Source organism: Dermacentor silvarum, chromosome 6, assembly GCF_013339745.2.
Source record: "Dermacentor silvarum isolate Dsil-2018 chromosome 6, BIME_Dsil_1.4, whole genome shotgun sequence".
Classification (NCBI taxonomy): Eukaryota; Metazoa; Arthropoda; class Arachnida; order Ixodida; family Ixodidae; genus Dermacentor; species Dermacentor silvarum.
Genome location: NC_051159.1, coordinates 4,790,516 through 4,815,954, shown reverse-complemented (window position 1 = coordinate 4,815,954; position 25,439 = coordinate 4,790,516). Strand labels below are relative to the sequence as shown.

Sequence of the window (25,439 nt, the reverse complement as noted above, 5' to 3'; positions counted from 1 at the left end):
GGCGTCGGCGCCAAGCCAACGACACTGTACCAGCGACTATGGAGGAAGGCATAGAGTTTCTCACTATATTACCTAGAGAGAAATCTGGCGCTGCTGCGCTGTGGTATGCTAGAGAATGCCGGTATATTGCGACTTCGGATTGTCATCGTTCTTGAAGAGCCAGAATGCCTTGAAGACGCGCCTGGCTAGCATCGTTCCGTCTGCCACAATGATTCATTTCCTGCTGAAACAGCATGTAAAAACTGTCAGCCCTTCCACTGGGGTGGAGATGGAAGACCAGCGAAGCTGTCTTATGGTGGCAATTATGTATTCCCAATTATGTATGACTATTAATATGCGATGGTGTAATTGGTTATTTGAACTATTAAAGAATGAGAAATATTGACACGAGATAGAAGAAGACCGGCACCGAAGCAGAGGTCAGCATTAGACTTAGACCGGCACCGAAGAAGAGGAAGTAGAGGTTGCTCCTCGCCATCTTGGCTGGTTGCTGCTACGCCTGTGCTACTCGCCTATTTTGTAAATATTTGTAAATATACGTTTTTGCGCGACATTTTCTGGTGGAGGTGCTGGGTACGCTGCCTGTTCATCCCCATCGCCCAAGCACGGAACTCCGAAGTGGTCGCCGCGTTGTTCCCTCGGTGATGGCCACTGAAGCACGCACCGCGCCGGAACCTACCGTGCAGCAGCCGTCCCCGCCATCTGTCATCTTATCGCTTCCGCAAGATCCGGGAACCTTCTCTGGCACAGATAACGTGAACGTCGAGGACTGGATTGCATGGTATGAGCGTGTCAGCAAACAGAACAGATGGGACGATACGCTTATGCTGGCGAATGTGATATTTTACCTGAAAGGAACCGCGCGCGTCTGGTACGAGACGCACGAACACGATCTGACCAGCTGGGACGTTTGCAAAGAAAAACTGAATGACTTGTTCGGCAAGCCCTTGGGTCGTCAACTAGCCGCTAAAAAAGAACTTGGCTGCCGTGCGCAGTCATCTACTGAATCATACATTTCGTATATTCAGGATATTCTAGCGCTTTGCCGTAAAGTTGACGGTAACATGTCCGAAGCGGACAAGATCGGACACATACTCAAAGGAATCGCCGATGACGCATTCAACCTCTTAGTATTCAGGAACTGCGCCACCGTGGATGCTATTGTGACAGAGTGTCGGCGATTCGAACAAGCTAAATCCCGCCGTATCGCCCAGCAATTCACCAGGCTCCCCAATTCTGCCGCATCGTCACCATGTGAGGAACCACTACCTACGTCACAATCGCCGGTTTCGATCACTTTGACACGGATCGTTCGACGGGAACTAGAAGCAATGTCACCAGCCCCTCTCGTGCCCGATGTCTCGAATGCCAACCAGCCTATGGTTTCATTGATTCAAGCCGTGGTTCGACAGGAGGTCGCGAATTTGGGACTCTCCTCTGTATGCGCTGTTCGCGTGCCACCAGTCGCACAAGTCACACCACCAGTTCCACCAGTCGCACCGCGGAAACCAGCCCTTTTACTCGCGATACCGCAATCCCGCTGAGTGGAGGACGCCGGATGATCGCCCAATATGTTTCGCGTGCTCTCGAGTTGGGCATATTGCGCGACACTGCTGGAGCCGTCAGACGTCACCGACTGGCTGGAGCACCCGGAACCCTCGTCCTGAAGGCTACTCCCGTACAACATCGTCGCGCTCTCCACCGACTGACACCAACGTGTACAGCAGGTCACCATCGCCGCGCGATCGCCGATCTCGCTCACCGCAAGCCTGCCGATTCCCTTCGCCGCAAGCCCGCCGCTTCCCGTCGCCTGCCAACTCTAGACGCTACGCATTGGAAAACTAACGAGTGCAGCGCCCGGAGGTGACGCTGCATTCTCGACCCGGCCTCGAAATCCTCGTCTGACAGTTCCTACCCGCTCTAATTTGCTGGAAGTCCAAGTCGACGGTGTTAGTGTTATGGCCCTTATCGACACTGGTGCACAGATCTCGGTGATGAGCTCTAGTCTTCGTGAGAAGCTGAAGAAAGTCCTGACACCCGCCGTGCTACGTACAGTGAGAGTTGCCGATGGAAGAACACCTACTGTTGTTGGAACGTGTACTGCCCGCGTTACTATATCTGACCATACAACGAGCGCTCAGTTTCTTGTGCTTGAGCAGTGCCCATACGACGTGATCTTGAGCTAGAGCACTGCACGGGCTTACCGGAAAGCCCGGGCCCGGCCCGGCCCGTGGGCCGGGCCGGGCCGGGTACAGGAGTTCTTTCACGGGCTCGGGCCGGGCTCGGGCACGGCGTGTGCTTTTTGACCCGGGCCCGGGCCGGGCTCGGGTTTTCTGACGCGGGCCCGGGCCGGGCTCGGGCTTTCTGCGAGTTATTCTCGGACTTCTCAACTCTGAAAAACATGTATTTTTCGGTCTCGGGCCGGGTTCGGGCCGGTTTCGAGTCGGGCTCGGGCCGGGCTCGGGCTTAAGGTAAAGGGGTGGCAGGCCGGGCCGGGCGGGTAACGTAGATTATTTCCGGGCCCGGGCCGGGCCCGGGTCTCGCCATAAAAGTTTTCATCGGGCTCGGGCGGGCCGCCCAATGTGAAAACGGGCCCGGACCGGGCCCGGGCCGCAAAAATCGGCTCGTGCAGTGCTCTATCTTGGGCATTGACTTTTTGTCGACACATTCAGCCCTCGTCGACTGCGGCACCGGTGTCCTACAACTTGAACTCTCTTCTGCCCCAGAGACTCTTCCTGCTAAACCTACGCAACTGTGTTCTTCAGAGTACGTGCGATTACCGCCCCAATCCACTACTTAAGTTCTTTTGACGCCCTCTCCTGCTGTCGCTGACGGGGATTACGTTGCATCCCCTATTACTGACGTTGTCTTGGCACACAATGTGACCCTACCCCACACGGTTGTCGAAATTGTCAACAACGAAGCTTATCTGCCTGTGCTGAACTTTGGCTTATCCGCCCGTGTTCTACCATCCGGAATTGCGCTCGCAACGTTGGCATCCTTCAGCGACTGCCAAATATCCACGCTAACATCTGAGGCGACTTTGAGTCCGACGTGCTCAGCAGGATCCACCAGCTTGCCTACCAGTGAATTCAACAAAATGATAGCCGCGGACCTTTCACCTGCGCAGGCTGATGAGCTCTGCCGTGTGTTAGCGTCGTACCGGGACGTTTTTGACTTCGACAACCGCCCACTTGGCCAGACAACGGCTGTCATGCACCGAATCGACACAGGCGACGCAAACCCTATTCATCGCCGTCCTTATCGTGTTTCTGCTGCTGAACGGGCGATTATACAAACAGAAGTCGAGAAGATGACTGCAAAAGACATTATAGAACCTTCGTCTAGCCCATGGGCATCCCCAGTTGTGCTTGTCAAGAAAAAAGACGGCACCTGGCGTTTCTGTGTCGATTACAGACACCTGAACAAGATCACTAAGAAGGACGTATATCCGTTGCCACGCATGGATGATGCCCTCAATTGCCTCCACGGAGCGAGTTATTTTTCGTCCATCTACCTGCGGTGTGGCTATTGGCAGGTTGCCGTAGATCCCATGGACCGCGAGAAAAACGCTTTTGTGACACCTGATGGGTTATACCAATTTAAAGTTATGCCCTTCGGCCTATGCAATGCGCCAGCTACATTTGAGCGCATGATGGATTCGCTCCTTCGTGGCTTCAAATGGTCGACCTGCTTATGTTACCTAGATGACGTTATTGTTTTCTCAACGACATTTGACAGCCATATTCAGCGCCTGTCCGCCATCCTCCAAGTGTTCCGCAGCGCCGGTCTCCAGCTTAACTCATCCAAGTGCCATTTTGGTCGCCGCGAAATAACAGTGCTCGGCCACCTTGTTAATGGTGTAGGAATCCGACCTGACCCAGAAAAAATTCGCGCCGTGAAGCATTTCCCTGCGCCTCACTCAACCAAAGACGTTCGCTCCTTCATTGGCTTATGTTCTTACTTTCGTCGCTTTGTCAAAAATTTCGCTGACATCGCCCGTCCGCTCACCGACCTTCTCAAGAAAGATACGCCTTTCGTCTGGGGCCATCTAGAAGCTCAGGCATTTTCTGCGCTTATCCGCCTTCTGACGACTTCTCCTCTGTTGGCGCACTTCGACCCATCTGCTCCTACGGAAGTTCGGACGGATGCCAGTGGATACGGAATCGGAGCCATCCTTGCCCAGCGCCAGCATGGTCGTGACTGCGTCATAGCGTACGCCAGCCGCCTGCTCTCTGCCCCAGAACTCAATTACTCCATTACCGAGCGTGAATGCCTTGCCCTTGTTTGAGCAATCTCCAAACTTCGGCCGTACCTCTTTGGCCGCCCATTCACGGTAGTCACTGACCACCATGCGCTCTGCTGGCTTTCCTCGCTTAAAGATCCTACAGGCCGTCTCGGACGCTGGGCTTTGCGATTACAAGAGTACTCGTTTTCCGTCATCCACAAGTCTGGCCAATTACATCAGGACGCGGACTGCCTGTCCCGTTATCCCGTAGATCCACCCGACAGCACCAACCCTTACACCGATGCCTGTGTCCTTTCTATATCTCAGTTAATTCATTTCGGCGATGAACAGCGGCGTGATCCGGCGTTACGTTCCATCATCAACCGTCTCAGTTCCGGGCGCCCTGACGAGTCACTCCGGATGTTTACCTTACATAATGGAACTTTATACCGCCACAGTGTATACTCCGAAGGTCCTGAACACTTGCTTGTGGTGACCTCCCACATGCGTACTACTGTCCTCGAGCAGCTTGGTGTAACGCGCACTTATGATCGCGTGCGGTGTCGTTTCTTTTGGCCTGGACTTTATCGCTGCGTACAGAAGTATGTTGGCCGCTGCGAACTTTGCCAACGACGCAAGAGACCACCGACGCTTCCCGCCGGCCTTCTTCAGCCTATCGATGTCCCAGTAGAGCCGTTCTTCCGCGTCGGCCTCGATTTGCTTGGACCCTTCCCTACATCAACATCAGGGCACAAATGGGTCGCTGTCGCGACCGACTATGCCACGCGTTACGCTATTACGCGCGCACTTCCAACCAGCTGTGCCACCGATATTGCCGACTTCCTCCTTCACGATGTCATTCTGCATCACGGAGCGCCTCGTCAACTGCTCACCGATCGCGGTCCTTACTTCTTGTCGCGTGTCATCGATGACCTTCTACGCTCATGTTCCACGAAACACAAAGTCACCACCGCCTATCACCCTCAGACCAATGGCCTCACCGAACGTCTTAATCGCACCATAACCGACATGCTGTCCATGTACGTTTCCGCCGACCACCGCGACTGGGATGCTACATTACCCTTTGTCACATTTGCCTATAATTCATCACGCCACGATACGGCAGGTTGTTCACCGTTTTACCTTCTTTTTGGCCGGGAACCGACACTACCTATGGATACTGTACTACCAGCCGCCCCACAACAACCATCGGAGTACGCACAAGATGCCATCGAAAGGGCGCACGCTGCGCGTTATATCGCGCGTGACCGACTTCAGATGTCGCAGGTGTCACAGAAGAACCGTTACGATTGCCGTCACAAGGATGTATGTTACGCTCCTGGATCCTTAGTGCTCGCTCCTCTGGTGGCCAACTCGACACGTTGGTCGCTCTGCGAAGTTCTACCACGCTACCATGGTCCTTATCGCGTTCTGCGCCACCGACGTGACGTGTGAGATTGCACCGGCACAACCAATGTTATCTTCTGCGCCGATCAAGACTGACGTAGTTCATGTCGCCCGGCTGAAGCCGTATCACCCATCCGCTGATGCTGCACTCTGACCTGCCCGGATGGTGCGCGTGTTTTCGCCCGGGGGGTAGTGACGCGAGACAGAAGAAGAAGACCGGCACCGAAGCAGAGGTCAGTATTAAACCGGCACCGAAGCAGAGGAAGTAGAGGTTGCTCCTCGCCATCTTGGCTGGTTGCTGCTACGCCTGTGCTACTCGCCTATTTTGTAAATATTTGTAAATATACGTTTCTGCGCAACAATATATATGATCCGGTGGTTTTCATTTATTTAGTGACCACAGGGACCATGGCCTTATGGTCACTACGGTACACCACTATATAAGGTGTACGGCAAAGGTTGGCACGTTCTTCATAAACACGTCACCAACGCTCCGCGCGTTCGGTGCGAACGCAGGCAGAGTGCCGCTGACGTCGACAACAGTTGTGCGCGTTGTTTTTATGACCGCACACCACTGAAGTGGAGGTCAGTGCCGCACACAACCGCTGTCAGAACGCTGGCTATGTGACGGAACGGCTAAACGCCGTTGTCGACACTGTTAGGGGAGAGGCGGGTGAGAGCCCAGAGAGAGTCCACGGCACAGGTGGCAGAAGCCGGCAGGGCTGCGCGCATGCGCCGCAGTGGGAGAGCGGGCACGCACACGCACAGTCTAGGGTGCCTGGCGCTGAGCCGTGCTCCCTCAAGGGCTGTAGAAGATAGCGCCAACCTTTCCCTTTCCTTCAAGAACCACTTATCATATCCTCCTCGCCCACCACTCCCCTTCCACTCGGAAGTCGCGTTTGCTCTCCGCCGTGCGTTCGCTCCCCGTGAAAGCACGCGTCCCTCGCCCTCGCGCGCTTTCACTCGCACATAAGTAGCGTTTGCTCTCCGCCGTGCGTTCGCTCCCCGTGAAAGCACGAGTCCCTCGCCCTCGCGCGCTTTCACTCACACATAGGTCGCATTTGCTCTCCGCCGTGCGTTCGCTCCCGGTGCAAGCGCGCGTCCCTTGTTCTCGCGCGCTTTCACTCGCACATACAGCATACGGCCAATGACAGTTTTTTTCTATTGCCGGACGCGACCATTGAAGAGTGAGCTGTAAAAGCTGTTTGAGCTTTATTAGACAGTTTTAGTATTGCGGAAATGGCACCACGCTAAACGCAATAAAATAGCGGGGTCAGACTGCGCATGCTCAGAACGCTATTTCAGTTTTGCGGATAGCGTGCGTCCGCTATTTCTGAAATATAGCGGAGACGCTAAACGCTCGCTAAGTTTTTAGCGTTGCAAACATGGTGGCACCCTCGGCTCGAACGCTTGACATGCAGGCTCGTTTCAAGGCTTGGCGTGGATCAACACGGCTAGTTTGGTTGTCGAGCTGCTCAGTTTGCTGCTTTGACTACTCGCAGCTAGATGGTTTTGCGCTTAGCGGCGCATCGTTGTCTTACGCTATACTAAAACTCTATCGAACAGCGTTCCGCAAAGATTTAGCGTGCGTAACACGCTAACGCTAACGCAAGCATTTTCCGCAATACTAAAAGTCTCTATAATTACACAAAGACATGTCTTGTTTATATTTGGGGAGTTATTATTGGATGTGCAATTATATGAAACGTAAAAAGTATCAGCTGGCCGCTAAAGTTGGAAGACAGACGACAAGATTCTCGCTTGCTTTGGAACAACTTGTCTGTTCTTGCTTTTCTTCGGTTGATTCTGTATTGAAGGTGAGTAAACTGTATTGAGAGATGTAATATGGGTGAATGAAAGCCGTTTATGTAGATTTTATTTTAAGAACGCAGTATTGGTGTAGCCCTATCCACGTTTTAGGCGAAGCCTCGTACAACACCATCCAACACAGGCCTCACAGACATATCCGATCGTAGCCCAGTATATTCCGGAAGTGCGCGCGAACTTTTCATCTTATTACTCATGCTGATGATAATTTCTTTTCGCGTGTCTCGGACTTAGGCATTCACTGCGTGTTGCATAGCGCAGCTTACAACACCAACACCGCGTTCCAGGAGACCCGCTCGGTGAATGCGTCTCTCTCTCTCTCGCTCCCATAGCGCGCAAAACCTCTTCACGAGCGTACGAACGCACCAGCTGTGGACGAAGACGACGCTCGAACGCAATCATATGGTTCGCATAAACGCATGTTGTGCACGTGTAGCTGTATAGCCTAGTGATTACGACGCTCGCTTTGGGACTGGGGATACGCGGGTTCCAATCCCGCCTCGGCAACAAGGTTTATTTTTGTTTAAATCTGCATAGTTTCCTTATACGAACCACAAATTACGGCTGGCCTAAACACCTTCGCAGTTAAAAAAATTACACCATCTTCCCGTAGGGGAACCCTGAGTAGTATGCGAAGCAGCCATGGGGTCGACTGAAGGGAGTTTTATCGGCTGTATAAACTTGGACATGCAGCAGCACCAGCAACGCGCAGAACTGTTTTTGACGCCGTCGGCGTTTTGCCCGCGTTCGCACCGAACGCGCGCGGCATGGATGGATGGATGGATGGGTGGATGGATGGGTGGGTGCATGGATGGGTGGGTGGATGGATGGATGGGTGGATGGATGGGTGGGTGGATGGGTGGGTCCTCCTTTTTTTTGGGGGGGGGGGGGTTGTCCCGTCTGCGCTACACAATCCGAAGATTCTTATGTTATTTTTTCTGTTTCGGCAATATTTTCTATGTTCGCGCTATGACTCTGTGTTCTTACTATACATCAACAAGAAAATAGATGTTTAAAATATTGTTAATGTTTGTCGCGTTGTTTCTTCGTCATTCCCTTCCTCCGTAGAGGCCGTGAGGTCTGCCACTGAGCCTCGTTTTCTGAATAAGCTCTTGACCAATATTTTCCACTCTCGCATATACAGACAGCAGCGACAGATGATAGCCATGTTGTAATTTGGTGAATTGTACGTCAGCCATTAACGTTTTTTTTTTCTAAATATAGTTTACAAAGACATATGTTCCAGGGGGTGGGGGGGGGCGAATTACAGCAAATGATTGAGAACCTTAACTGAGAAAGTGTAAGAGTGGGGTTGAAGATCAATATGCAGAGGACAAACATAATCTCCAAAAGCCTGGCAAGGGAACAAGAATTCAGGATCGCCAGTCAGCCTCTAGAGTCTGTAAAGGAATACGTTTATCTAGGTAAAGTTCTGTAAAGGAAGTTTACAGAATAGAATTGGGTTGGAGTTCATACGGCAGGCACGACCAAATCCTGACTGGGAGCTTACCACTGTCGCTGTAAAGAGAAATGTACAATCATTGCATTCTACCGGTGCTAACATATGGGGCAGAAACTTGGAGGTTAACAAAGAAGCTCGAGAACAAGTTAAGTACCGCACAAAGAGCGATGGAACGAAAAATGTTAGGCTTAACGTTAAGAGACAGGAAGAGAGCGGTGTGGATCAGAGAGCAAACGGTGATAGCCGATATTCAGTTGACATTAAGAGGGAAAAATGGAGTTGGGCAGGCCATGTAATGCGCAGGACGGATAACCGGTGGACCATTAGGGTTACAGAATGGATACCAAGAGAAGGGAAGCGCAGTCGAGGACGGCAGAAAACTATAGGGGGGGTGATGAAGTTAGGAAATTTGCAGGCGCAAGTTGGAATCAGCTAGCACAAGACAGGAATAATTGGAGATCACAGGGAGAGGCCTTCGTCCTACAGTGCACAATAATATAGGCTGATGATGAGATGACGATGATGATAATATTCCAGGCATCGTATACCTTTTCTTCTAGTTGATACTTAGAACATATGTTACCCAGTAACGAATATTAAGCGCTAAAAACGACGGACATTAAAATTGAGGACGCAAGACGCGCGCTAACTTTCAATGTCAAGGATGCGTCAAGTGATGTCAGCTCGCCCAAACCGCCACCATTATGAAGTTTTTCACAAATATATTATTGGAAACCGAAGCACACATACGAGTTCTGTCTCAAAAGTTCATACCGTACATTTGAAAAACATAATTTCACAAACATCGAAATACATAAATGCAGTCATTTTCAAAATACTCTCCATTAGACATAACGCACTCGCACCGTATTCTGAAACAATCCACTTCGGCGATAGTATTGCCTCGGCAACAATATCGCCGTTAGGCGCGCGCTGATTGGCTGGTTGAGCAAAGTTGGATGACGTCGTGCTCAACCAGCCAATCAGCTCATCCAATTTTGTAGAACAGACACTCAGCGCGTGTCGTTGGCCGAGGCGATAGTATCGCCGAAGTGGATCCTTTCAGATTACGGCTTCTGGTTGCCCCTAGTCTTCTATTGCTAAGCGCCAGCGATGTCGTTTACTTTTGAATTTTCGTTACATCCCCATTACGCACCAAAATCTCATGCACTATCTATACAGCGTGCGCAGGGGCATTATCGTGGTGCAGAATCAAGCACCTCTCAACAAATTTGGTCGCGCGTAGCGCGCACGATCCCTCAGGTGAATCAGGGCCTCCATCTAGAAAGCCGCATTGACAGTTTGAACTTCAGTGCACCATTAGGTGGCATTCAGAAAACACAAGCAACCTCATTTTAATTCTAGTTTTGCTGTTCCGCGCTCTTCTTTTTTTTTCCTTTGCTATTTTTTTACACTTCTTGTGTTGCGACTTCAGGATGATGTCGTATTCGTAAATCCAAGTTCCTTCGCTGATGGCTACCCTTTCCAAAAAGTGTATCACTGTCGTCTGAATGTTTTCAATCAATGCAACATTATACTTCGCAACTTTTGCTCATGAAGTCGGTAGTTTTGACACCAACTTGGCGCAAACCTCTTAAACAAATTTTCAGTCAAAATCCGGTGAACAGGTAATTTTCCCAAATCAAGTGCTTCTGGAATCATTCTAACAGTTAATCGACGGTCACTGGTCACAAGCGAACGCACACGATCGGTGTTCATAGCTTCGCACGAGGCGGATGGGCGTCCTGATCTTTCATCGTCCTTGAGATCTTCACGGCCTTCCCGAAAATGTTGGATCCACTCAAACACCGTTCTGACATTCTGTCATGAAACGCCGTTCTGTCCATTAGAGCATCTTTCCCATAGATCGTTTCATAATTCTCTGCACCTTTCTTGCCTAGTTCTTGCCTAGTGTCGCAAGAAGTTTGATATTCATCCTTTGTTACGCCTGTTCCTCGATGCCTTATTTCAAAAAATACTAAAAATTGGTTGCACAAAAAGTGCACGTATAGAATTATGCCTCATCATACAGCAATCCGAATCGTACTAGAGGTCAATCGGGTCCTTTCGAGTGACGCCATATACCCTCTCCCATTTTTTTTCGCTGACTCACTGCATAGATTTTTGGGACGGACATCGTATATACTAGGGTCATACAGAAAATAATGATCAACTTTTTCAAAAATGATTACGCTACATTACTAAAGTGAAACTTCAGACTTTCCTACACTTTTCTGCAATCTCCATTTGGCGGCATACATTTTTCTCACCAATTGGGAAGCTTTAAAATACCCCTGCGATAGAAGTGCACTCGAACCTTCTAGAGACAGTGATGCAAGGCTGCACGGATCGGCTCTGGCGTCTCTTATCGTTGGTCTCGCTTTTAGTCGCACTTGTGACGGGTGCCGCGAGCGCTTCTGTCAATTCTCTCCAGTGCTAAGGGAGAAGTTTGAGTGCGCGCATTATTGCGCTGCAAGATCACTTTTCTTGCGGATCGCGCAATGTGCGACAGAGCTTCCGCAGCATTTTGAACATAATGAGCAGCGTCTGATTTGCGCTAATTTAAGCTTTCAATAATCTTCTGCACCATTCAAAGCAGGCTCGCTATTCCGTCTATTGTTACTCGCCCGTGTTTCTTGATGATGCATCATGTTCGCGTTAGCCGCAGCTCACCGACGGCGGCCACTCCCAGGCTGAAGGCTAACGCTCGTATGGCCATTTCTAAAATACCTGGCCTGTGTTCGCAAACTGCGCCATCTCATTCGCGCATCGCCTTACGCGAACTGAAGTCACTTGTTAATTACTGTGGCTGAAATTTGCTCTTCCGTCGTAAATTATATCAAAACACGCTTACGAAATGCGACACCGTGTTCTGCCATTACATTTAAAGTACTGGTGGGTACATTATGTAACCTGTCGATGCCAAATAGTCATTCACGATTGCAATAAGATGGCGCCACATATCACCAAACACCTATTCTTGCACGCTTTCAGCCTTAGGTACAAAAAGAAAATATTTGATCATTACTTTCAGCGCCTCGTACATCATTTCACGACGTGCATATTCCACCACAGATACTACTGCGCAGAGACAAGATTTGTTGCTTTAATACATGCGGTTATTAACAAAAAAGAATCACTGTCAGATGGCGCACTAGGACACATTAAAAATTGACAAGTACCTTTCTGACAGAGGGATCCCACATCCCCCGATCACGCAATCAGAATTCAACCCTGAAATATCTGCTGCATTAATCTTCTGAATTCGTCTCTGCGTCTCAGCAAAACCAAAGTTATGTGAAAACAAAAAAGATTCGCACCCACATCTCGTGGCATCTATGGTTGTATATGTACGTCGTTAACAAAAATGCGCGTTCCTGTGGTTTTCAATCATCCATTTGGTAAATATTGGCACTCGTATTGTCCTTCCTTTTAGCCCCAGTCATTTTCAGCAAGTTATGCGTGGTACCATGTCAGTACAAACTAGTACCAGACGTCAACCCTCTTGAAGCTCATATATTCAAACAGCACGCTTTAGGCTTTCCTTAAACCGACTCTAACGCCACAGCGGGAAGGAAGTGTTCAGTCTAACGTACGCTCCTCGCCGGCAGCTTCGACGTGCTCACCGTAGACTTCGTCATGGTGCTGGTGGCGCTGGCGCTGCCCGCTTCGTCGAGCCGTCTGCTGGAGGCGCCCACGCGCGAGTACGCCAACCTGTGGTTCCGTCTCCCGTGGACGGCCCTGCTGACGCTCGGCTGCAGCGGCTACATGGCCGAAGCGGTGCGTACCTCGGACGTGGTCGGCTGGCTCACCCAGTGGGCACCGCGCAGCGCGCAGTACAAGTTCGTCACGCAGCTGCTGCTCACGCTCGGCGCGGCTGTGCTCACAGAGTTGGTGGGCCGCAAGGCCACCGTCTCGGTTATGATGCCCGTCATCATGGACATCGTGAGTATCGCTCATTCATCGCAAGCATTGTTATTGCAACCCACTTTGCAACCCATTCACACCTCTTTCAAACTACGCAGCACTGAGTCGGGCTTGAAAGCACCCCGAAAGAGACGGAAAATCGAGACGGCGATACTAACGCTGACTGGCAACTCAATGCAGGTGCATTCGACAAAACATTTAGCGGCCACAGAAATTGGAAGCACAAATGAAGAGGCACACGGGAAAGGTCATCCACGTGGTCATCGACATCAGCGAGGTGGCATAGAGCAAGGAAACGAAAATAGCGATAGAGGTATGCCGTTACCACGGCGGCATCAAGTATAGGCAGCAACAACGGGGACAACATGCAGGAACCAACTAATGTTGCCAGACAGCGTTAGTCTCTTTTCACTCGCATGTGTCCTTTTCGCTGTTTTCAGCACAGAATCTAACGACGTTGTGTAATATATTCAGTACCTTAGTGAACTTGATCTATACTCGGTGCTCTCAGCGGGGCTTCCTCGAGAATGATTTATGTTTGAGGACAGACATGTTGCATCATTTTTTAAAGCGAAGCTGTTCAGTGCTAGTTGCCCCAGTATCGTGTCCGCTTGTAGAAAAAACTATCATCGTTAGCATTGGCTCGAGCGTCGTCGTCTTCCGCACCTGGCTGGTTGGCGCCCCTCGGTTTGCGCATGCACCACTGCTCCCGCGTTCGTCGTCGTCGTCTGCTTCCACAGCTGGCTGCATTGCCGCTAATCATTCCAGCGTAGAATTTCACTTCTCTTCTGTCGTCGTAATGGGGAGGCCGCGTTTACGGGGGTATGATCCATTGCTTAAGGGGGTATAAGCCATTCATGAGCATCTGACGACGTGTGCTAACGCATTTGAATAACGCCGCCGCGAACGCGCTGTGGAAAGGCTCGTCATCTACGTGCCTAGCGTGAGGGCTTCCGAAGCCCGGGCGAAACGTCAGCGAACAGCCGTGGACCCCGAGTTGAGGGAGTGCGATGTTGAGGCCAAACGTCAGCGTCGTCTTGCCCTCCAGGAATCCGACAACGGTGGTGCACGCCTCGGCAACGCTAGCACCAACTTCCCCGGTGCGACGGCCAGGTTTCAACGCGAGTTTCTCAACCGGAACGTTCATGATAGACATGTTCGGTTGGGTGATGCCCAACGACAATACGGCCATTCTCATCGCGGTGGCAATATTCACTACAGCAGACCCACCATAGTCACAGCTTCGCTGGCTTCCATCTTCACAGTAGTGGAAGGGCTCTGACTTTTTTACTGCAACGCCACATGAAAGTGTTCCGATGGCAGGCGAGACATACTCTGTAAGACAGTTATTGCTTCTTCTTGTTGTTAAACTTGTATCATTTTCGACCGTACATGGAGTGTGCAAATGCCTACATTAAAGGTTCGTAATGATGTGTTAATGCAGTGTCTGCTATGGGTAAAATGTCCAGGTCATCAAAACGCACCATTCGGGCGCTCTCAACTTTAGAAAGTGCGAAGTGCGTCCCAAGGTGTTGTCATGGCTAATTACGCTATAGGTTCACTGTGTGGGAATATTCGGCAGGCGCGTCAATAAAAGTTGTGGCGACCAATGACTGTCACCAAAGGAGGTAGTCCTGGCATCTTATATTGCTGTTGCTTGTTCAACGCAACCCACTTCTGCTTGACTGTTAGTGTCTGCTCCAGCTTCGGCAACTGCATTCTGTCAGATGACTGATGTTCCACAGCTAACCCGTATGCCATCGGCCGCATTTTAAAGCGAAGCTTTCTTTGCCCGTTCTCCAGGAGTTGTCGTAGTAGCACGGCAGATATACTAAATAACGAATGCCCAATACAAGCTGTCTAACCAATGCCGCCACGAGGAACTGCAAATGCTTGCAGGGAAGGCGAAAGTGGCTTCAAGTTGCTTGTGATTCTCACGAGAAGACAGCGGTTGGGAGGTGCACTATTATTATAAGTTAAGCACCTACATGAAATATTATATCCAGAGAAAAAATGTGAATGAGAAAACTGTAGACCATCCTGAAATATTCCCGATCGAGCTTTCGGTTGCTCAATACATGATGCGTAAAAGTTTTTCCCATGCTTGAAAGAATCCCGTGAAAGCTCGCGGAAAGTGCCGCCGGCTGAAAGGTGAAACACACAAAAGAAACTGCTGGCTCTCCCGTAATCGAGAGTAGATGTAAGCATGAAATGGCTACCTGGCGAAGCAGATTGGTTGGAGATGTTACTAGCCACAATCTTACAATGGGTGTAGTGAATGTTCGCAGCGGCACGCCGCCCCCCACCGTAACACGGCATACTGTGCATGTGTCCATATGGACGCTGCCCAGCTAGAAGAAGAAAAGCGCCTCAAGGAGGCGCCACGCAGCGTGGCGCAATCTCTCGTGCCGGCGCAAAACCTGCGCCGCGGAACTCATGGACCGCTAACATTCAAAATAGCACAGGCAACCCTGTCTCAGCGCCAAAAAAAAATGACAATCAAGTGTATGGTGCCCTGTATCTGCCTTTTGAACGTCGCTAATGGAAATGACAAATAAACGTTCGGCGTACTAGAAATTACAGCTTGAGTGACATTGTGCACAAGCATTAGGAAGAACTCGGAAGCAATATTTTTGTAACTTGTTTTGGCAGTAACTAGAGTATGTAATGCGGTCCTGTACAAAGGGTTGGGGCCCACAGACCATATTTTCTTTACTTTTGACTGGTTGCCCAGATGATCTCGTTTTGTTCTCGCATTGATGCTCGGGTGGTCTCGTTTGAGTGCCCGGATAATGACTGTGGCTTTTGGCTCAAGTTCTCTTGAAGATCGCCGACTTCGGGATCTAAAATCATTTCATGCTTAAAATAATCTGAATTGCTCCAAGCGACAGCAAACAACATTATATTTGGTTCAGTCCAGCTACTTGGTATTCGCATATATATATATATATATATATATATATATATATATATATATATATATATATATTATTTTGGCACAAGTTACGTGGGACAGCCTCTGTATATGCGAAGGTTATATGTGCTCCGAATGCAAGCACAGAAAACCGCTGATATAAACCCTGTAGGCTGACTGTCACAGTAGCGCGGGTATGAGCACGCCCGTGTTGCTTGATAAAAAAAATGAATTCGTACCTACAATCTGAACACATATTGTCAGCTTGTAGTAATATCTGAAACACACGGAACTCATAATGGAATAGCGCAATCAATTCAGCCGATTCGTTGGTTTAATTGGTTTCTTTTATTTAGCCATTCGGTACGTGTCGCTGGGTGTCACGTGTCCATTCTCGACTAATCCTCCAGGATGAGCATGTTCCATTGTGAAACAGCAAACGGAATCTAAATCCTCATCACAACAAATGTAGGTATTTAAGCACGTGATTCGTTTATTTAGAGCGAAGCTTTCTACGTTTTCATTCCGGGTTTTCGGCACGTCTACTCGATCAGCTTGTTGGGACGGTCCTCGTAATAGTGCTATAGTATCTTAGAGTAGCGCTTAGGGCTACAGTAATATCTATAGTATCTATTGGTAACTCTAGAATCCTTTACTCGAGCTGGAAACACTGTCCAAATAAACAAAGATCGCTACGACATCCAGGTTCACGGCGGCCCTTTCGCATGGTGCTGTGCTCAAGTTTCTCGCTTGTGGCGTAGAATCGAAGTGTTTCGTCGAAGCCGAAAGGGCCCTTGTTGCCGATTACCTTATTTTGATCGGTCTCAAGGATTTCAGCGACGAAACTGCGGAAATCGTTGCGCTGTGCGTTCAAACGTCCGACCTTTCGCCCGACCGAAGCGAGGGTTTACTTTTGAGAAATGTCTCTTTTATTAGTGTAAATGCATGAGTTGGAAACAAATCGAACGAGTTGTAATGGAATTTAGCTTTGTGCACGGAGTCGGAAAGCAAACTGTGGGCGCTGAAGCCAGGTCGAACGCCACAAATCTGGAACGAGCACTGTTTGCAGTTGCTTCTAAATTTCATGCGAGCAAATAAAGTGCCGACTCACCGCGCTGAAGGAGAGAACAGCATCATCCACTTGCACCGCTAAACTTGAGCATGCCGTTAAAACAATGTCGCCTCGCGGTATAACATGTGTCATGATCAGCTTCGGATCTTCCGAGCTAGTTATCGTTCCTGCGACCAGTGCCTGGGGACAAAAGTGCATTAGCGGGAATATTACTGGTGGACAACATGAGGCCACTAGTTGCATGCCCGAACAGACAAATTGCTTCTCGCTGTTGACTGGCCTAGCAGACAATTTTAGTCAGAGTATGTGCCACCGGGTATGTATGTATTTAGAAAAAAACCGGCAGGACCCATCTCACGATTAATGCCGGCGTTAACGCGATTAACATTGAAGCAATGTGTCGACGCAGTGTATTTCAACCGCCAAAACGCTTCATGTGTGAGGCTCGTATGCTGCCAGTCTGCTCTGTCGCGCTTCCCTCCTATGGTGCCTCGATACCACGCTTATTTCCCTCCGGTCACGCTCCACCAACTAGTGTCGCCGCAGCAAAGTCCCCGCGTCGAGCAAGTGTGGATACATATTCAGACAAAATTGGCTGGATATATTGGACGTGTGTTCGATGCCACCCAGTACCGGATAAATTTACAGCATTTCTTTGTCATTGAACATCCGCAAGTACCCCGTGGCTCATATCCAGTGACCCAAGTTGGCGTCAGCGATGTTCATTGAAGGGCGGCACATACCCAATCACACATTCCCGGCGACCCAAATTGGTATGGAACAGGGTTATTTTGGGAGTGGAACAAGCCTTATTGGCACATACCATGTCGCCCAATTTAGTGTTATAGAGGTTGACTGAAGTGTGGCACATACCTAGTTTCACATAGCCGGCGTTTTCTTCTTGAAACGTACTCTGAGTGGAAAGCACATTATTTAACCGTAACTTTCAGAAAATCCCTTCAAGCATCGAATGTCCCACGTAACTGGAAAACTGCTAACGTTATTCCGTTGTTTAAATCGGGCAACACATAGTTAATTTCGAACTACAGACCAAACTCCTTATTACCTACTTCTTGTAAAACTTCTTGAACATGTTAATCCGTTAGCATTCTTAGGATCAATCACGCACTTTAGGGGGGAGGGGGCTGTCTATCTCTCTGTGTCTATCTCTCGCCTACCTGGGTCTAGTCAGTGGTCGAATGAGTAGCGCATCGGGTTGCTGTGCTCATGTATAACAGGGTTCGAAACCAACTTGGACCAACTTGGGTCGCTGTTTCAAATGTGTACACACATACCACTCTTCAAAGAATCTCTACATTCGTCGCTGTAGACGCGGGATAGGGTAGGTACCACTGTTCGAAGAACCACTATGACGCCGACTTGCAGTTTACTGGGTATGTACCACTCGGTATGTGTGCTCTCCAGTGAACATACTTATTGCCAACTTGGGTCACTGGCTGTGTGCCAGTCTGTGTGCGTCGCTTTTCAATGAACCTCAGCCCAACTTGTATGCGCCACTGAGTGTGCGACAAGCCAGCAAAAATTCTCAGCCTTCGAAGGCCCCTGATCGCCGCGCTTCTAGTCTCAGAGGCCACACATCACAGCAGTGTGTCCAGAAAGAAGCGCGAGAGGAGCCCGGTTGCCGCATGGAGCGCTTCTCAGTGTTCGCTCACACCGGCGCGCCATGCATTTCGGAGGCCACGCGAAGGCTTTGCGGCGGCGGCGATATATGGCGCCGAGTGTTCTTAGCGAAGCGCGAAAGAGGAAGTCCCGCTGCAGTACGCGTCTCACACATAACTCGTTTCGACGGTGGAAATACGTTTGTGTCGCTATAGTGATTCAATGCTAATGCATTACCATCGACAGACGTCGTGATATACAGGTTTTGCGGCAATTTTATTCATAATCACACGGTTCAGTACTTCTCAGAGAACAACATTATCTCAGAGTGTCAACACGAATGCCGCACCGGCTTTTCTACAGTCTCGCAGCTGATCGAGTGTTCATATGACATTGCGTCGGCACTAAACGACCATGGTAAAATCCACGCCACCGTTATAGACTATACAAAAACCGTTTGATTCTATATATCACGAAAAACTTCTTGACAAGTTTCGTGAAGTTCTCAGAAATAAGAATCCCGTCGCCTGGATAACCGATGATTTGCATTTAAGGTCTCATTTCGTTTCATATAACAATGTTCAGTCCTCCACTGCTAAAGTCGCTTCTGATATACCCCAAGTCTCAGTTATGGGCCCGCTTTTGCTTATGTGTACATCTATATTGTTGTTCAAGTTGCCCGTAATATACCAATAAAATTGCGGCTGTACGATGAAGATTGCGTTCTAAAACTAAGTACAGCGCGTTAAGTTCTTTATTAAACACTCTGCACTCGTACATATCGCAACTCTGTCTCGTTACTTTCATCATCATACTCGTCACAATAATCATCATAACATATTGTCACGAGCCTCAAGAAGTAGTCGTGAAGGTTTAATAAACCGTAGAGCAGCTGGCTCTTGCAAAACGCGAACGTCCGGGCTGGCTCAAGCAGGGAAGGGGCACGCGGTCTTCTTTGTTCTCTTGGGTTCGACCCACTCTTGCTCTCAGTCCACTACCTACAGGTGGCAATATAAAATATATCCTCAACAATTACACGCCCATCATGGGAAAATTGATAGTTATTGTGAAGGAAGATGCAGATGTCGAAAAGCCGTTTGTTCCATCCGACGGCAGTACAACACATGACACGACACACCATGGTCGCCGCGTTAAGGGTGCAGTGTCGCAGAAAATCCGGCGTCGGCAACCGGCGTCGGCGTGCGATGTCGGCGAGTGGAGGAGAAAATCACCCCCAACCACGCAGGCCCTCTGAATATATTTAGGTGCATGTATATGCCGCGCCTTCTTATATGACATGCTTTATATGCGGGTTATATTGCCACACCATTCTATCATTAATGTTGCTCAAACCTTGTCTTGCATTCTTGGCAAAGCTATTCCTCGGAATTTTGAGAATGACAATCCACAAACAAATGTCATGAAACAAAACACCCACAGCGCATGCCTTTTATGTTAAATCTTCTTAGACTGAAAAATTAAAAGTACGAAACAAAAGCCGGCAGATTCCACGCCCTGTGGGAATCGATGTTATGCGAAGCAGTGTGCGGGCAGCCCACGATGTTGACGAAATGGCCATGAGAGCACAAAGACGTAGGTGGCTGTTTCATGGCCTACATGACACGCATGTCCTGACACTCATGTCATGAGTACTCAGGACTCCCTTTAGCTACACCTAAGAAATCATAAGGCGAAAGCCTTAGTGATGCTCATGAATATGACTTCGACCATCAACCTTTAGCCTTTTCCTTCACTTAGTACCACATACGAACCCATTCAATTTGTTTTTGAGTGTTGATCTTTTTTCGCTGAGTCACTCTCCTTTCTGCTGAGTCATGGTCATGACTATGACTTCTAACACAATCCTTTAGTGTTTCCTTCACTTAGTGCCGCGTCCAAACCCATTTCGGTGTTTTTCAGTATTCATCTTTTTTGCTGACTCATTGTCATTTTTGCTGAGTCATGCTCATTATTATGACTTCTACTATCTTCCTTTAGTGTTTTCTTCACTTAGTACCCACGTCCGAAGCTATTCCAGCTGTTTTTGAGCGTTAATCTTTTTTTCGACGAGTTCATGTCATGTTTTACTGAGTCATGCTTATGACTATGACTTCTACCACCATCCTTCAGTGTTTCCTTCACTTAGTACCCCCGTCCGAATCCATTTCAATAGTTTTTGACTGTTAATATTTCTTCACTGAGTCATTCTCATTTTTGCTGAGTCATGGTCATGACTATGACTTCTACTACAATCCTTTAGTGTTTTCTTCGCTTAGTGCCGAGATCTGAACCCATTCTAGTGGTTTCCTAGTGTTAATTTTTTTTTCGCGAGTCATTGTCATTTTTGCTGAGTCATGCTTATGATTAAGAGTTCTACCGTTATCCTTTAGTGTTTGGATACTTAGTACCCACGTCGGAACCCATTCAAGTGGTTTTTGAGTGGTAATCTTATTCGCTACATCATTTTCATGACCTACATGACACGTATGTCATGACATTTATGTCATGACCTATCACTTATGTTCGTCATACACTCCTGTAATACTATGCCAATTTCGGTACCTACCAAGTTAACGAAACGACCATGAGAGCACCACGACGTAGGCGGCTGTTTCATGACCTACATGACACGCATGTCATGACATTCATGTCATGACATATCATTTATGTTCGTCATATACTCTTCTCATAGTATGCCAATTTTGGTATATACCAAGTTAACGAAACGACCATGAGAGCACAAAGTCGTAGGCGGATAGATAGATAGATAGATAGATAGATAGATAGATAGATAGATAGATAGATAGATAGATAGATAGATAGATAGATAGATAGATAGATAGATAGATAGATAGATAGATAGATAGATAGATAGATAGATAGATAGATAGATAGATAGATAGATAGATAGATAGATAGATAGATAGATAGATAGATAGATAGATAGATAGATAGATAGATAGATACTGTCAAAGTAGCAAATGTTCGCCGAGAAATGCTTCGCATTTAAAAACGGAAACCTGAAAATTATGCAATTTTTTGGCGCGGCTGCGCAATATCTCCGGTATCGCCCCACGCAAGAGTCCGCGTTTCTACCAGAAAGCTCGCCTTCATGCATAGCGTTCGCCACCAGTGTTTCCCGGTAACCATTACGGTTGCTTAAGCTGCAGCTGTCGGGAAGCTGTGAGAAGCAGTCAGGGATCTTGAATGCTATCGCGTTCCAATCTTAAAAGCGAAGCTTGAAGCGTCCTCCAATTTTAAAAGGCAACATCGCTCTGCGCACTTAACAGCAAATGGGCAGATAATCAACACAGGCACGTTATCATGCGAATACAACACTAATCGCATTAACATCGCCTGTCATCTCCATAAAATGGGTGCTCCGCCAATTCTTCTGAGCACGCAAAGTGAAAGCGATGCGGGACGTCGAGTGTTATTCAAAAATGTCCTCTCCTCGTAGGCAGCGGCGGTGCCTTGCAACCCCCTGTACCTGTGCATCCCGGTGACCGTGGCTGCAAGCACGACGCTCTTGTTGCCAACATCATCGTTCGCCATGGCCTACGTGTACGACCGTCTCGCGATCGGACCGTGGGACCTGGTACGCCATCAAACTCCTTCACACACACATTTGCGTTCGACGAATGCCTTGACAGTGTGAGCGGAGGGAACATGCAACTCGATTGTCGTGTAAAATTAAATTGTCCGTTTTAATCCTTTAATGCCTATGGATCATATACGTACTGGAAACTTATTACTCATATATATATATATATATATATATATATATATATATATATATATACAATATATAATACTCCCAGGTTTAGTTCTAGTTGTAAAACAAATACCCCAGAAAGTGGATGGGAAAACGGCTCCGCGGTAGCTCAATGCTGAGAGCATCGCACGCGTAATGCGAAGACGTGGGTTCGTTCCCCACCTGCGGACAGTTTTTTCATGCATTTTCATTTCCATTAATTTATCATTTCTTTAATTCAGTTAGTAAGTACAATTTCCCCTAAGTTGTCCTTGGTGTCATTGTTTGTTGGCTTTTTATAATGTGATCATATATATATATATATATATATATATATATATATATATTGTGAGACGACGCCCGGGACGAAGGCAGAGCTCTTCTATTGTCACACAGCGCGAGACAGCCCACGAACACCAACCCGACGAAATGATGATGATTATAAGGATGGGTATTACATATGCAGACGATGATGAACTGCACAGTTAGCGCTCACACTAACTTCCCCCCCCCCCCCCTCACGAAAGCGGCCGGTAAGGCAGCGAGTCAGAAACGGTCGGAACGCCGAAGATACGGCTTCAGGCGAGAGACGTGTAGAATTTCAGTGCTGCGGCAACGGCGGTCAGTAACCGAGGTAACAGGAGCTACGCGATAGTTCACGGCAGATGTTCTTTCAAGCACGGTATATGGGCCGCGATACCTGTGAAGAAATTTTTCACAGAGCCCTGGCACTCGAACAGGTGTCCACAGGAGCACTTCGTCGCCTGGTCGGAACGAAATGACACGACGGGTCGCATCACAACGGACTTTCCTCTTGTCCTGAATGGTCGCGGTGTGGGCGCGCGCAATTTCGCGGCAGTGGGCGACGCGGGCGGCGAACTCCTCTGGTAGAGATGTGGATGGAACAGAAGGCGTAGATAGAAAGTGGTGTCCAAAACAAAAGACGGTGCACGGCCGTACACGAGGAAAAAGGGGCTGTAGTTTGTTGTGCGTTGAACGGCAGTATTATATGCAAACGTGACGAAAGGAAGTATAGTGTCCCAGTTTGTGTGGTCGGGTTTCACATACATGGAGATCATGTCGGACAGAGTTCGATGGAAACGCTCTGTAAGACCATTGGTCTGGGGATGGTACGCAGAGGTGGTCTTATGAATGGTGTTTGAGGCTTGCAGGACTTCAGCAAGAACATGGGAAAGAAATGTCTTGCCACGGTCACTTAGAATAACACGAGGCGCACCGTGGCGCAAGATAATGACTTGCAGGACAAACTCGTCGACCTCAGAGGCCGCACCAGAACGAAGAGCTGCCGTCTCGGCGTAGCGAGTGAGATGGTCCACGGCGGTGACAATTCAGCGGTGACCCGCGGGTGTAAGCGGAAGGGGTCCGTATAAGTCGATGCCCACGAATTCAAAGAGAACGGACGGGCACGGCAATGGTTTTAAAGGGCCGGCGGGAAGAGAGGTCGAACGTTTTCGATGTTGGCATGACGCACACGAACTGACGTTCTTGGCAACACTAGTAGACAGGCCAGGCCAGAAACAGCGAGTCTTAATGCGGTCGTAGGTTTTATGAAATCCTAAGTGGCCAGACGTTGCGTCGTCGTGAAAAGCTTGTAAAATTTGCAGTCGAAGTGAGCGAGGGACGACTGGGACCCATCGGTGACCGGTAGGGTGGTAAACTTGCCGCAATAGTGAGCCATCATGAAGTTTAAACCATGCCAGTTGTCGTCTTAAGCGGCTGTTGGGAGGCCGGGATAAGCCAGTGAGCCGGTCAATAATTGTGCGGCAGTACGTATCTGCACGTTGGAGGGAGGCGAGGTCTTCTGTGGACAGAATGTCGACCGAGGTCACGAACCATACCGGGGCCATGGTTGTGGTCGGTTGGCTGGGCGGTGCCGAACGGAGGGAAGGTGAGACATGGGCATTTGGCGACAGCGGGCAACGAGATAAAGCGTCAGCATCTTGATGTTGCCTGCCAGACCTATATGTGACAGTGTAGTCGTACTCCTGCAAACGCAGAACCCAACGGCCGAGGCGTCCGGACCGATTCTTCAGGGAGGACAACCAACAGCAGAGCATGGTAGTCTGTCACAATTGTGAATTGGCGGCCATATAAATAGGGGCGAAACTTTTGTATGGACCATACGATGGCGAGGCATTCTTGTTCGGTGATAGTATAGTTTCGCTCAGCAGGAGAAAGAGTACGACTCGCGTAGGCCACGACTTGCTCTTCAGACGCGTGGTTTGCTGCAGCAGGACAGCGCGTCAGTGTGGAGAATAGTAGAGGCTGTGGGATCAAAGTGACGTAGCACTGATCCTGATGTGATGTATCGCTTGAGGGTCTGAAAGGCGGCTTCACATTGATCCGTCCAGGTAAAGGGTATGGTCGTGGTCAGGAGTTTATGAAGAGGAGCTGCGATAGTCGCGAAGCCACGGACAAAGCGGCGGAAGTACGACGCTAATCCGAGAAAGCTGCGAAGGTCTTTAGGTGTGGTTGGTGTTGGGAAATGCTGTACAGCAGGGACCTTGTCGGGATCTGGCTCAATGCCGTGCTTGCTGACCACGTGACCTAATACTTTGATGCTGCGGCTCGCAAATCGACACTTCTTAGTATTCAGCTGGAGACCGGCCTTGGCTAGACACGTGATAACGTCATCTAAACGTTCTAGGTGCTGGGAGAAGCTGGACGAAAAGATGACAATGTCGTCCAGGTAACATAGGCAGGTTTTCCATTTGAGGCCGCGTAGTACGGTGTCGATCATTCGTTCAAATGTGGCTGGCGCATTGCACACATCAAAAGGCAATTCGTTGAATTCGAAAAGGCCATCAGGTGTTGCAAACGCCGTCTTCTCTTTGTCGGGTTCATGCATCGGGATCTGCTAATATCCACAACGCAAGCCGAGGCTCGAAAAGTATTCGGCACCTTGTAAGGTATCCAAAGCATCGTCAATACGGGGCATAGGAAATACGTCCTTACGGGTAATTTTGTTTAGTGCCCTATAATCGACGCAAAAGCGTACCGAACCGTCCTTTTTATTAACTAGGACAACAGGAGACGACCAAGGGCTTGCTGAAGGCCTTATAACGTTCCGTGCGAGCAGGTCGTTGACTTGGTCTTCTATAACTTTCCGTTCAGCAGACGATACACTGTAAGGGCGGCGACGAATGACGCGAGATCCGTCGGTTTCGATGTGATGAGTGGCCACGGTTGTTTTACCCAAGCCATCCG

General features: G+C 49.0%; 1 protein-coding gene across 1 annotated transcript in view; it reads left to right on the top strand.

The window, feature by feature from the left end:
- LOC119455264 (solute carrier family 13 member 3-like) overlaps positions 1-22,115 on the top strand; it is a 46,586-nt gene extending 24,471 nt beyond the window's left edge. The window contains exons 9-10 of the mRNA XM_049668630.1: positions 12,536-12,869; positions 21,918-22,115. Of these exons, the coding sequence (XP_049524587.1) occupies positions 12,536-12,869; positions 21,918-22,115 (532 nt within the window). The remainder of the gene's footprint in view (positions 1-12,535; positions 12,870-21,917) is intronic.
- The last annotated feature ends 3,324 nt before the right edge of the window (positions 22,116-25,439 follow it).